At 49.6% G+C, this 12,728-nt stretch overlaps 1 protein-coding gene across 3 annotated transcripts in view; it reads right to left on the minus strand.

Moving 5' to 3' along the window:
• CHST11 (carbohydrate sulfotransferase 11) overlaps nt 1-9,346 on the minus strand; it is a 260,744-nt gene extending 251,398 nt beyond the window's left edge. Inside the window, exon 1 of one of the 3 annotated variants that reach the window (XM_012772730.3) lies at nt 8,578-9,346. In XM_012772730.3, the coding sequence (XP_012628184.1) occupies nt 8,578-8,695 (118 nt within the window). In that variant the 5' untranslated portion in view covers nt 8,696-9,346. The remainder of the gene's footprint in view (nt 1-8,577) is intronic. The other 2 variants (XM_012772731.2, XM_012772732.2) reach the window with 2 other exon arrangements.
• Nucleotides 9,347-12,728: the final 3,382 nt, after the last annotated feature.

A 12,728-nucleotide genomic window follows, 5' to 3' on the forward strand; every position in this document is an offset into this window, starting at 1 on the left:
TCCAAACGCTTTGCTCTTTTCACTATAGCGAGTGCCCACATACAGTGATATTAAAGGAAAAATATGTCAACTGTTAAGAAATACGAAATGTTCTGTTGCAACCCTACCTTAGAGAGAGGCCTTTGTGTTTTCCCTCTTCTGAGATTCTTTGAAGTTAACAGCTTCTAACAGAAACCCAGCCACCAGCCTCTTTCACCAGAGTTGCCTGTGGGTTTTTTTCCCAAGGCGGTTAAGATAACCACTCCAGCCACAGAATGATAAGGACTTAAACACTTATATTACCAGGTTTCTTTGTCTCTATCCATATCTACCTGAGATAGAACTGAATTCCCAGTGACACTTGCAAATATCAGCCCTACCCACACTGCTTATCTAAAGCCAAACTAAGCCACCACCACTGCTAATTTCTAGCACTGGGTTAATACTGTACTTTTACCCAAAGTTGATTATGGCAGGTCTGACAATGATTCAAGGCAAGTCTAGACCTGAGGTTCCAAAGTCTAGTGGACACTGTACCACAAAGGGTTCTGGGAAGGAAACATCAGACCTTCTATTTTTATTTAATCTAGAAAGAGAAATTTAACCAATGTTAAGACTACAGATTGACACAAAACCCCCCATCTAACCTGTCATATCAAATTACATGAAACTTTTATGAAACTCAAGCAGGTATCCTCAAGCACAGAGTGAACTATAGTGGTCACTACCATATTCTCACCATTCTCTGCATATGTCAACGTCTACGGATCGCTATTTACAACTGAATCATAAGTAGATTTCCACATTAGATTATTAATATCTACTTTCAACTATCCTTATCCTCACCAAATAGAATCAAGGCTTAAAGAGACCCCAGCCAAGATAGCACAATGCAGCGTGGAGACAACACAATGCAAGCATGCAAGAAAATGGCATTCCTTCCCCTTGGGCACCACCTCTCCATCAAATCTTTGTGGGCCATGTTACAAGGTCAAAAGAATGAAAGAATCAGAGTTGACAAAGAGTCAGCCAACAGAATTATCCAGAAGAGAATGAACGTGTGGATTTACAATCACCATTGTTAGAACGGATCCTAGCCTAGACATTTAGACAATGGCAGCAATACATATAAATTATGTATAATCAAAATCTATTGGGGATGGCTGTTCAAACATGTTTTACCGCTAGGGTATGGTGTGTACTGTGGTTATTTGCTCATCATTCCTTATACCCACTGCCCCCTTCTAGAAGTCTTTCTAGTCTGCAGAGGCTGGGAATTTAAGAGCTGTATTTCCCAGGCTCCTTTGAAGCTAGGGTTCTGGATGTGAATTTCGTTCCTCCAAACAGAAGCAGTCACTTGAGATTTGGAGAGCAGATGTGAGGCAGAGGCCGTCTTCCTGCTTTGGGGCTGTCTGGCTGCTGGCAAAATTGGTGATGGGGACAGGAGGGCTTTTTGCAACAGCATTCCAGGGTTCACTCTCTGGCTTTATCGGCCGTTTGTTCTTGAAATAAACTCAATAGTTCCAGGCACAGTCTCAGAAATGACAGCACTCTTGGTGAGTTAGTTGCTTTGAGCAGCCATGCCAATATTTGTTTATAAATTATTACAGATACCACTCCCATTAGCTGCGAGTCACTCCTGGAGCCCCATGCCTCTGGCTCTCCAACAATTTTATAAGCACCCAATGTTCTCCAAAAAATACCTTTCTGCTTACAATACCCTAGACTCCTTTCTATATCCTGCCCTGAACCATAGCAGAATAGAAGCAGAGAGGTCTGGGAGACAGCAGCAGCTCTTTGTACACGACAACCCAACCTGGCTCCTCCCCGGGGTTCCATGCACACGGTGGGGCGCCCACAGAGGTGGAAGGGGTGTCTTCGAGAATCACCCATGTATGCTTTAAACGCTCCCTAAGCACCTCTGGGCCAGGCTCAGAGGCTATAAAAGATGAACCTGCATAATCCATGCCTTGCTGGATCCAAAGGGGAAGATGGACAGGTAAACAAGCAATATATTTCCAAAAAGGCTGAAGAAGAGAAATCGCAAAGGTCTTGAAGGCAACAAAAATCCACATCGGTGATACTCTCCCCAGGAAATGTCCACGTCCACATCTATTTGAACTTGCAGGTTCGATTTCCTACGCTTCCCATTCTGACTCTTTCACCAGCCTCATCAGAGAGATACTAACTACAAGCCCTGAGGCTCTGGAAACAGGTGCCTGGGAAAGCGGAGAAGCCCCTGACAGCCTGCATCCTGCTCAGCCTCTAAAAGAAGCAGGTCATCGCGGCTAGCCGGTACCAGGGCCCTCGGGCGGAGCCGCGTGGAGGAGTGCCTTTCTTCTTCACCTGACTGCAGTTGTGGAGTGTGCCACGGTTTACAAAAAGCACTTTCGCAATGTACACCGGCCTCAGAGGGCATCAATCACTAAGGCACACTGCTACAAAAGAAAAAGCCTGCTCATTAAAGGGCAGCACAGTGCTAAGATGCCATCAATTATAACACAAATTGCATAAATACTAAAATGTGGGAAAACACTGTGTCTTGCAATCAATAAAACACAATAATTCATGGTGCTAGGAAGTGGGAGACCTCAGACTGGGACTCAGGTCTTCCACTCCCAGGTCATCAATCCATTTAGTCCATATATTTTTATTGAGAGCCTAAGTCCGGCACTTTGTATGGTATTTTTATTCATGCATGCCATGGATGGCGCCCTAAAGATTTTAAGAATTTCTCCAAACAAGCTCAGTCAAAATTGTCCTCAAATCTCTTTTTCTGATTTATACATTACCGCTTTAACCTTCGAAAATGGGGGTGGTCTACTGGGGATGGGGCTGCAGTAGAAGGGAAATGGGATCTACATGGTGACATGACCACTTTACCAAAGTGTCCTATCAGCTGCCCCAAAATAAACACAAAAGTGCAGGTAAGAGACTTCATTTTCAGCTCTGCTACATCACCTCCACCCTTGTCCCATGTCACCCTTCCCTAGGAGCCCCCCTGTTCGGACCCTCCAGCGGTTCCCATCCCATCCATGCTCAAGGCCAAAGCCCAACACAATAATCTCTCCCTGCTTCCTAGTCCTTGGCTACCTCCCTCCCCTGCTCTGCTACCGGTAGGTACTGTGACCTCCTTGCCATGCATGTTCTCTGCCTGGAACATGCTTCCTGCAATGGACACATGCCCAGCTCTTTCCCTTCCTGCAGTCTGTGCTCTCCACTGTCATCTTATCAATGGCATTCCCTATTCACCTTCATATGAAATTGCAGCCCCTGCCTCTCCCATCCCTCACCCATCTTCCCTGCTTTGTTTTTCTCTTCACACCATCTGATATATACCATATATTTCACATCTACATTTGCTTAAAGTTTGTCTACTCTGCTAGAATGTAGGGCACAGAGTAGAAGAGAGACAGAGACAAAGAGAGAGAGAGAGAGAGAGAGAGAGAGAGAGAGGAAGAGGGAGAGAGAGAGAACTCTGCTTGTAAGTTTCGACCACACTGGATCTAACATGCATCAAATTATAAGTTCCGGGAAATTTTAATTGACAGATCAGACTGTTGAACGATCCCGTAGGGAGAACAGCCTCCCCTTTTATTTGTTAAAAAGATGGGATCCCAAAACTTCAAGGGAAGGAAAACAAAAAAGAAAAAAATGAGTCAGCAGAATGACTTCTGGTTTTTCTCAGAGTACAAACTTAGAAGAGGCCCGCTGACAATGATTTTCATGAGGGCCTTTCTCACTTGACCTCCAGATTAAGAAGAGGTTTGTCCTTTCAGGGGTGGATTTAATAAGGGAAAGGGTGGTGCCTGCACTTGAAAGCCTTCTACTTCCTGTTTTTAAATGGCTGTGCTGATAAAGCTAGTGTTGAGCAAAATGATTTTTCTACCAGACAGATACTGACGGTAGTCACTTCTGCTGGAGGATGAGAGACCCCCTCCCGCCTCACCCCGCAGAAATCCCCCAACCACCCTTTCTATGGTGCATGATCACCCCTTTTATTTCAGAAGGCAATGAAAACCAGGAGTCCTGAACAGGCCCTATAACTGTCAAAGGAAATAGCCTAGGTCTATCAGTTCCATCTTAGCACAGCTATGAAAATGCCCCATCGAGGTGAAAACATTTAAACTGCCAAGAGGAGACCCCATACTGAAAATGTCTTATTGTTTAGTTATTTAATGCTGTTTTCAGAATTCATAAGAGTCTCCTGTTTGAGACCCTCTTGACACCTTTTCAAAGGAAGTTTTAGGTAAATAACATAAGAACAGCCCCTATGAGTGGGTATGACTCCAAACTCATTCCATGTATAAACAGATTATTTAATGTAAAACCAAATTTGTGCAACAAACAAAGGAACCATATCAGACTGACATCCTACAAAGGGGTAGGATGCGGGATGGAGTCACATACAGGTCTATAAATTTAAAAGGTTATAGCCAAACATTGTCCTTAAACTTAATAACTAGTTGCCATAATGATATGTTTGTCTAAAATACATATTATCAAACCGGATACAAAATGTATAATGTGGTCTCAGCTACTTATATATGCATATATACGCACACACATCTATATCTATAATATAGTTTTTTAAAGTACCAGTTGCCTCTCGCTGGTGGAATAAGAAGGATTGTTTCTCTTCTGTATATCCTAAATTTTCTAAATTTAGCACATATTATGTTTACAATTATTTTAAAAGTATAAGACAAAATGCATTTTATACTCCACCTGATTAAGTGAAACTACAAGGGGGGTAACCTGAGAAGTCTTTAAATAAACAGTGCAAAGAAATCCCAGATGACAGTGAAAATAAACATATTACAAAAGAAAAGAATAAAGAGAGAAAGAAAAAAAAAAGAGAGAGAGAGGAAAAGAAAGGCTTTCTCCTCTGCTGGCTTCTTTCTATGAACAGTAGCTTTCAAACAAAAACCACAATCCTACAGAATAACACAAAAGGAAGGTTCAGTGAGCTGTCTTCTTAAACTCCACACAATCTCGCAGCCTGGGGGCTTCTGAGCTTTGTACTGCAAGACATAGCTCCATCAAAGCCCAGCCATCTGCAGAGGTATGCAAGACATTTTCATGTAAGCCAGGAACTTTCCCAGGACACATTCATTAATGGACGCAAAGCTGTGCAGAAACCACAGGTATTTGATTCCATTCTCACTGACTTCGCCCATGGAAGGTTATCTGTCCTGTGAATGGATTCCTTTAGCTCAACTGGCTAAACAAGGCCAAACCTCCCCAGAATCCAAGGGCACCAAATTTAGACCACAGTGAAAGCTCCTATCTGGTGCCTGATGAGCTTAAACTGAGTCAATGTCTCGGGGGAACTCAGAGACCAGGAAGGCAGGAAGTGTCGCCACCAGACAGCCAGAGTTATTGATCAGGCACTCTTGGCAAGCGCCTGAAGCCACCTTCCTGAAAACCTGAAAAGTGGGTCTTCTGGAATTTGGCCACTGCATGCACTCATGCAGCACATATTTTATTGAGGCACTGTGAAAAAAACATTGGGATTAAAACAGAGCCTAAACCCTGGCCCCTGCCTTAAAAAATACTCTTAATCAAGACTAAAATCTTCTTAGTCTTTGACTAAGAGTTATCAAAGACTTCTAAAGAAAACTGTCCTCCTGACAAGGCCCCCTTCTGCTAAACTCTCCTGCAATTGACTCAAATTTACAAATTACTCAATCTTAGGAATTAGAAAAGTGTAAAAGACAATGGACCCCAGATTAGAATCTGAGGAAGGAGCAGGCAACCCCAGCCAGCTGTCTCTTTTATTCTTTCCCTCACCAGCCAGCTACCAACCAATGAAGCCTGAATCCATCGCTTCTGCAATACTATTTTTTCTCTTTCACATACAGGTATCTGAACTCATGCCAGAGGGCTCCAAATTTTTAGCAACACAATCTGTGCCATGCTGGTGTCCCTTCTGCCTCTCCCACGGTGATCTGGAGAGGCCCAAACTGCAGAGCCAGGCTAAAGGATCAGCCATCATCACCCTAAGATCCTCCAGAGAAGAAAAGATTGTGTAACTTTTAAAGAAATTCGAACCAGTAGGAAAAAGATTTAGCAGGAGCCATCATCAACAGCGTACTTTAATAAAATGAATTCCCCAAAAAGAAAATGTTTAATATGGATTTCAAAGTGTATTTTTATGCCCCATGTAATAATAAACTGTTGACTTTGAGTTCTGTAGAACTATATGTAATTCAAAATAAGGAAGACCTTTCCATTGAACTACCTGCAATTCTACATTCAACAGAATATTTTGAAAGTAGAATTTCCTATGGACTGGGGGGGGGGGAAATGTCAGAAAAGTACACTTACAGAAATTCACATAATAAACAAATGCCATTTCTTGAGAGGAAATGTTACAAGAAAGGAAAGCAGGATCAGTGACAGAGGGTACTTATCAGCACAAGCCTAGAAAAGGTTCTCTGCCTCCTTCCAAAAAGGCTAGACCAAAAGGAGTGACTGCCACTTTCTAGTCAATTTCATATTCTAACTAGAGAGGGAAATTTTAGCAAAGTGCCAGTTACAAGTTGGAAGTTTCTTCCTTGTATCTTTGGCTAGATAGTTATTTCCCAATTTGCCCAAAGGATCCTTGAAAACCGTATTTCACTGAGCATATAACAGGTACTGAGAAGCTACAGTGCATTCCCGTTGCAGGCTGACTGAGGGCTCATCCTATTCCAGGCATTTCTGCAGAGACTGACTGGCACACACGGTCCCAGCCAAACTTTAAGAGGCCTGAACACAACTCTAGAGTCCAGACCAAATCATCCGGCCCCTTGTTTACACTGTTCGAGCCCCAGTGTATCTGCACCCCACCTAGTCTCCTGGCCCTCTGGGATGAGTCTGGCCTACACTGTCCGGTGGCCCCAGGACCTTGGCACTCTCAGATGTCCCTATCTGTCTGGTCCTGCCCCCTGCAACCAAGGCCTGGCTGCCGGAATGCAAGCCAGGTCCATTTTTAAATCGCCTTAGAAGTTTCACAACCACAGGTTTGGGTGAGGAGACAAAACAGTGGTGTAGTTTGCTGACATTAAACTAAAAATACCCAGCAGCAAACAAAAGCCATCTTTTACAGGGCTGGCTCGGATGTCCTGAGGTTACACGTGGTAGCGTGGGACCATATCCTTGGCAGTGTGGGGGCCTTCACAACTGCCCCAGGCCGAGCGGGGACAGAGGGCCGGCCTGTCCCGGCGCTGTCAAGGAATCTCGCAGGCGGCAGCCGGCCGGCCCGTTCGATGGAAAGAACAGCTTCATTCCCCTGCCGTGGACCCAAACGCGGGCTCGAGGAAAGTGTGAGCTACACACTGAAAGGAGAGGCGGGAGGCAAAATGAAAAACACCAGCCCCATTTCCCTGGAAGGAAATGTGTTTCCACCTCCCTCCTCCCTGCTATTAGAAAAGCAAATTATTGCTGTGACTACGCTGAGAAAGGCAACTCGGAGGCGTAAAATATGGATCTCTGAGCCAACGTGGCCGGGCGGGAGCTGCTGGGGAGGGGGAATGGGAAGCGGGGACCGCGGCGTGGCGGGACCTCGGCGTGGCGGGACCGCGGCGTGGCGGGGGACTGCTCGGAAGGGTCTACCTGTTGGGCTGCGGCGCCGAGCTGCCACCCCGGCCGCCGCGCTGGGGCGCCTCTCCCTCCCCAGGTCCCAAACTTTCCTTCGCGCCCCTCGGAAGCGGTGAGCCTCGTCCCTCTCCCCGTCCAGATTTCGGATGTGAAACTTTGCCTTCAGCCACAAGGGACCGGAGGAAAGGGACTTATTCCCACACGGCAAAGGGGACTCCGGGTGCTGGGAACCCACGAGTGAGGGATGCAAACTGACGGTCAGCCCAGGACCTGGCTAAAGTTTCCTCCAAAACTGCGGTGGCCAAAGCATGGCCCAGGAGCTCGGAGTCCCCAGCTAAGGGTTGGGGGCAAGGGGTGGAGCTGGCCCCAGGGCACCAGCCGCAAGGTCACTGCGGAGCTGGACCCCGGGGGCAAACAATCGGTGCCGGGCGCAGAGGCAGCGGCAGACACCCAGCCTGTCTCCACACCTGCTCAGCTCCGCGCCGAGCCCCGGACACGTGGGAGCCCAGTCGCAGGCTCCCGGGCAGCTGCAGGGACTCGCAGCCTCGCCCGGGCGTGCACCGTCCGCCCGACACGGACCAGGAAGGCAGCGGCCCGGGCGCAGCCAGGCGGCCTCTTTCATCCCCCGACCTGGGCAGGAGCGGGGAAGGAGTTTGGTTCTCTTCGCACCAACACCTCAACCCCGGCAGCTCCCCACACCTCTACCTTTCCCTGCCACCTCGCAGACAGACAGACAAGGGACACAAAGAAAAAAAGAAGAGGGAGGAAGAAAAAAAAAAAACTACCGCCCCTCCTGGTCCCATCCTCCAGCTCGGAGCCGGGAGGAAGAAGAGGAAGGAGCGCACCTTCCCTCCTCCTCCCCATCCCGACTGGGTGACCCGGGCAGCAAGGAGCCCCGAAGAGGCCGAGGGGGAAGAGGTAAGACTGGAAGCGGCAGGAACCAGGCGGAGCGAGCGAGCGAGAGCGCGAGAGAGAAGAAAATATCCAACAAAACCACGCTAACGCGCCCCCTACCTGGGTGCAACATACTTTGGAAATAGAAGATGACCAGGATAAAGGATCCCAAGCAAGTGGCCAGCACCATCCGGCAGATTTTGTTCATCCTCATCACTTCCAGCAGCGCCGGCTTCATGGCTTTGTCCTGGCTTCGGGGACCGGGGTGTCCGGGAGGCGCGCCCGGGGCGCAGGAGCGAGGAGCCCGCCGCGCGGACCGGAGCCCGGGAGGCGCAGGGCAGGGCTGGGCACGGCTCGCCGGGAGGATCGGGCTGGCTCGGCGGCGGCTCTCGGAGCCCCCGGCCCGGGCGGGGGTGTGGAAGGCGCGGGAGTTGGTCGGGAAGTGCCCAGATGCGTGGCCCCGCCGGCCGCGCGCCGCTGCTCCGCCTCGTCGCCTCGCGCTGCTCCGCCGCCTCCTCCGCTCCCGCCGGCGGCCGCCGCTGCCTGCTCGCGGGCCGGGCGGCCGGGGTGCGAGCGGTGATGGTGCCGCCGCCGCCGCGCTGGCCGCTGTGGCTGTCGGACGGCCCCCTCCCTGCTCTCCAAGGGCTACTTCATTGCGCTCCAGCGGTCTATATATTCCGGGGCTGGGTTTTACCAAACGCAACTCGCGGCCCCCGGCGGGGGGAGGGCGCCTGCGGAGAGCCGCGAGCGGGGAGGGCGCCGAGCGCCGGGGCGGAGCGTCGCGCTCCCCCCGCCTCTGCCCGGGATGTGGTCGCGTCCAGCTGTTTCCCGGGGAGTGCGGAGCGCGCCGCTGCTCCCGCAGGGTCCCAAAAGCCCTCAGTCCCCGGCCGGGCTCGCCCGCCGTCTGGAGGTTGTGTCAGCGTTTCCATGACAAAACCCGGAGGAAAAAAAGGCGAATGAAATCGCCTCGGTGCTGCCACCCACCCCCGCCCGCGTTGGGAGAGGGAAGTGGCAGGGAGCGGGCTGGGTACCCGAGGGGGCAACGAGGGAGCTGGTGGCACGCGAGTATCCACAATCCCCGGGCGACCTAGCGGGGAAGTTGCCCTAAGCCCCCAGGACGCGAGTGTCCTTTTCCCGACGCTCAAAACTGAACGGTTTCGTTTTTCTTTCCGTCCACAGCCCAGTCTGAGCGTTGTTTTGGAAGGGGGTTAAAGAGGGCTGCCTTAAAGTCAAGGTTAGGGAAACTGCATGACCCTCGGGGGTCAGGCGAAGGCCAAGCTTTCCCAGAGACTCATGTAGACAGAGTCCGGGACATTCACCCTCACCCCCAGCCCTCAAGGCAAAAGGGGTTTGTGGATTTTAAAACTCTGGTTCCCCCAAAGGGCAGAGGTTCCTCCAGATTATCCGAGCCGAGGGGATGTGAGATGCTCCTAGGACCTCTTCCAAGTCCCTCCAACTGCTGGCAAAACCAAGCCTGCCTTAGCATTGACAGGTAGATGGAAAGATGGCGTTGCCTTCTTGTGTTGTGCAAAGTCATTTAAAATGTCCAATTCCATGCGTTTAGGTCGTTTAGCAATCGATAAAGTGGACACAGGCAAATAGCGTGGGTGAAAAATGTTATTGCAAAGGCTAATTTTTATGCCTTATTATCAAGTCATTACTAATACTACCTCAATTAATAATGAAACGAGATATTGCACCTTTCATTGTCTCTCACAAAATAGGCATTTGATGAATTCTTATTAAATCTGAATGTAATGGGCCTTATCCTCCCCTCTGTACAACAGAGACACAACTTGCAGTCAGACACTGAGCAGCGAAAACCACCTGTGCAACGTCAGTTCCCTCCCCCCAAAGTTCTCCTCCAGCAGTTGCATGGTAGGGAAAGTAACAAAGTCAGCAGCCTTGCCTCTGATTACAGAAGACAATCAATTACAGCACAATATTTACGAAGAAGCCGGTTTGTGCTGTATTAATTTGTACTCACTTGTGAATGAGTTGCTTGCTAAAGGCAGCCGAGCTGAACAAGCTGTAGTCAAAGTCGTTCTCCAGTGAGTGACAGGAGATTGGGGATGGGAGCTGCCCTGTCCCCCCTACCAGCACCAAGGCAGGGATTTCTTGCCCTGAACGTGGCTAGATGAGCACTTGCAGAAACTTTTACCTAGAATGCCCGTCTCATCTGGTTTTACAGAGCCAGGGATTTGCTCCCAGGTCACCCAACAGGACAAAGACTACACTGCTACCTGTACCAAAGCCTGGACATGCATAAGGCAGTTTGGGAGGTCACAGGGCCAAGGCAGAGGTCAGAAGTCTAATTTCTTGTGGGTTGTGGCAGCCATGGAGTTGGCCCACATGGTGGGAGAGGGTGGGGATCCATGCTTAGCATCCATTTTTACGTTCCCACAACCAGGGATTGGCCCACACATAAGTGAGGAGTAAGGCTCTAACAGGTAAGCTACCACCTCCTCCGAGAAGTCTTTCCTGATTTCTCACCTGAAGTTGCCTCTTCCCTCTTCTATGCTGTGATCACTAGGTCCAAACCCCTCTTGGGCCACTGTACCCACTAGGCTGAACTCCTTCCTGGAGATGCAAGTTGTCTTTGTCTCTGTCTAGCGCCCATAGTGACTGGCACGTGGTAGGTGCAAATAAGTCAGAGATGGAGAGGTGGTGCCTTCTTGGACTAGGAGGTTCAATTAGTCACCCTACGGTCGGTGGTCGGTGGTCGGTGGTAAAGGTCTGCGATCCTGATGTGTTGTGCACAGTGGGGGTGAGGGGAAAGGTTCTATTTCTTATCTCCTTCCTCGCACTATAAATTGCCCAACCGCAAGTAGAGGCATTGCTTTCTTTCTGTTCCCAGCCTGACAAAACTTTGTCACATCTCTCACTCATGCCACATAATATAATAAATACTGACCAGATAAAGGACAGTGTTAACTGGTAAGACTGAGGGAAAAGGAGAAGATCTTACACTCGGAACATTGAAAGATCCTATTTCCCTCGTTTCTCTAAATTCCCTTTTGCCGCACTTCGAGCTTCTGCAAATCCGCACGGTGCTTGTTGTGGGACCTGGCTCGATTAATTCACTGTCCACCTTCGACAACACACAAATGGAACTGGGGCCTGCCTATTTTAAAGCCTGGCATGGCCCTGAAAAACTGGTTGAGGAGAAAGTCCCATTTATGTTGACAATCTCATAAAATTTATAGCGGGGGAAGAAATAGGTGCAAAATCAGGATTCTGGCTTGTGGGTGCCATGGGCGGTGAAGCGACAGATATTTATGTAGCCCCTCCAATCCGCGCGGGGCGGGCTCTACCTCGGTCCTGTAGATCATGCCTACAATGTACTGTCTTGTTAAGATCTTGCGAAACTGGCAGCCACGCGCCTTTCTGCACTTTGTTGGAGAGAGAGGTGGGCCCAGGGCACTAGCAGACAGAGAGCTCTTTAGCATCCTTGGGGGGAAGGTGGGATGTGTCTTCTGCCAACATCAGCCAGGGGCCCCAGACTGGCTCCTTCGAGGACTGGCTCTGCCCATTTGCATCTCTTTGGCACCTCCAGCACAAAGGACACTCAGTTAACCAGAGCACAGTGAATATTTGTGGAGTTGAATGAAAAACCATTTGCCCGCAGCGGGTGGAGATCTTAGGGGACAAATTTGCTACAGGTAGGTAAACCGCAAATGCACAAGTGGGTTACTCATGACATGGCTCTGAGAGCAAGCTCTTCCCAGCGGGCTTTTCAGAACCAGGTGGGGAAGGAAGAAAGGAAGAGAGAGGGGGATAGAGAGAAACAGAGAAGAAGGGAAGAGAGAAAGGGGACAGGGCAGGAGAGGATAGAGGGGGGAAGGGAAGATGAAAAGATGAGGAAGGAAGGAGGGGGGAAGAAGGAAGAGAAGAATAGAAAGGAGGGAAGGAGGAAATACCCACTATCATTCTTTCTCGCTTGCTAGCTACCCTAGGCTGACTCCAGTTCTCTCCAGGTGGCCCCCTGCCACCTCCCTGTCTCCAGGCACAGCCCAAAAATCAGTTCCTGGAGCTGCTCCTCATCCCTTTCAAATACTTATCAACTGATGTCGCCTTGTCCACTCCCAAACTCCATCTGGGGGACTCGGAAGCCCTCCACTCCTCACTCCCCACCCACCCCAGTGCCCCCACTCCCTGGCAATCCTGGTGGCTGTCCCAGCCCTCAGGGGCCAGGCCATGTTCCAAGCACTCTATGTATCCTCATTTTACAAAGGGAGAAACTGAGGCTGAGAAAGGTGAAATACTGCCAC

Source organism: Microcebus murinus, chromosome 10 (genome assembly GCF_040939455.1).
Source record: "Microcebus murinus isolate Inina chromosome 10, M.murinus_Inina_mat1.0, whole genome shotgun sequence".
Lineage (NCBI taxonomy): Eukaryota > Metazoa > Chordata > Mammalia > Primates > Cheirogaleidae > Microcebus > Microcebus murinus.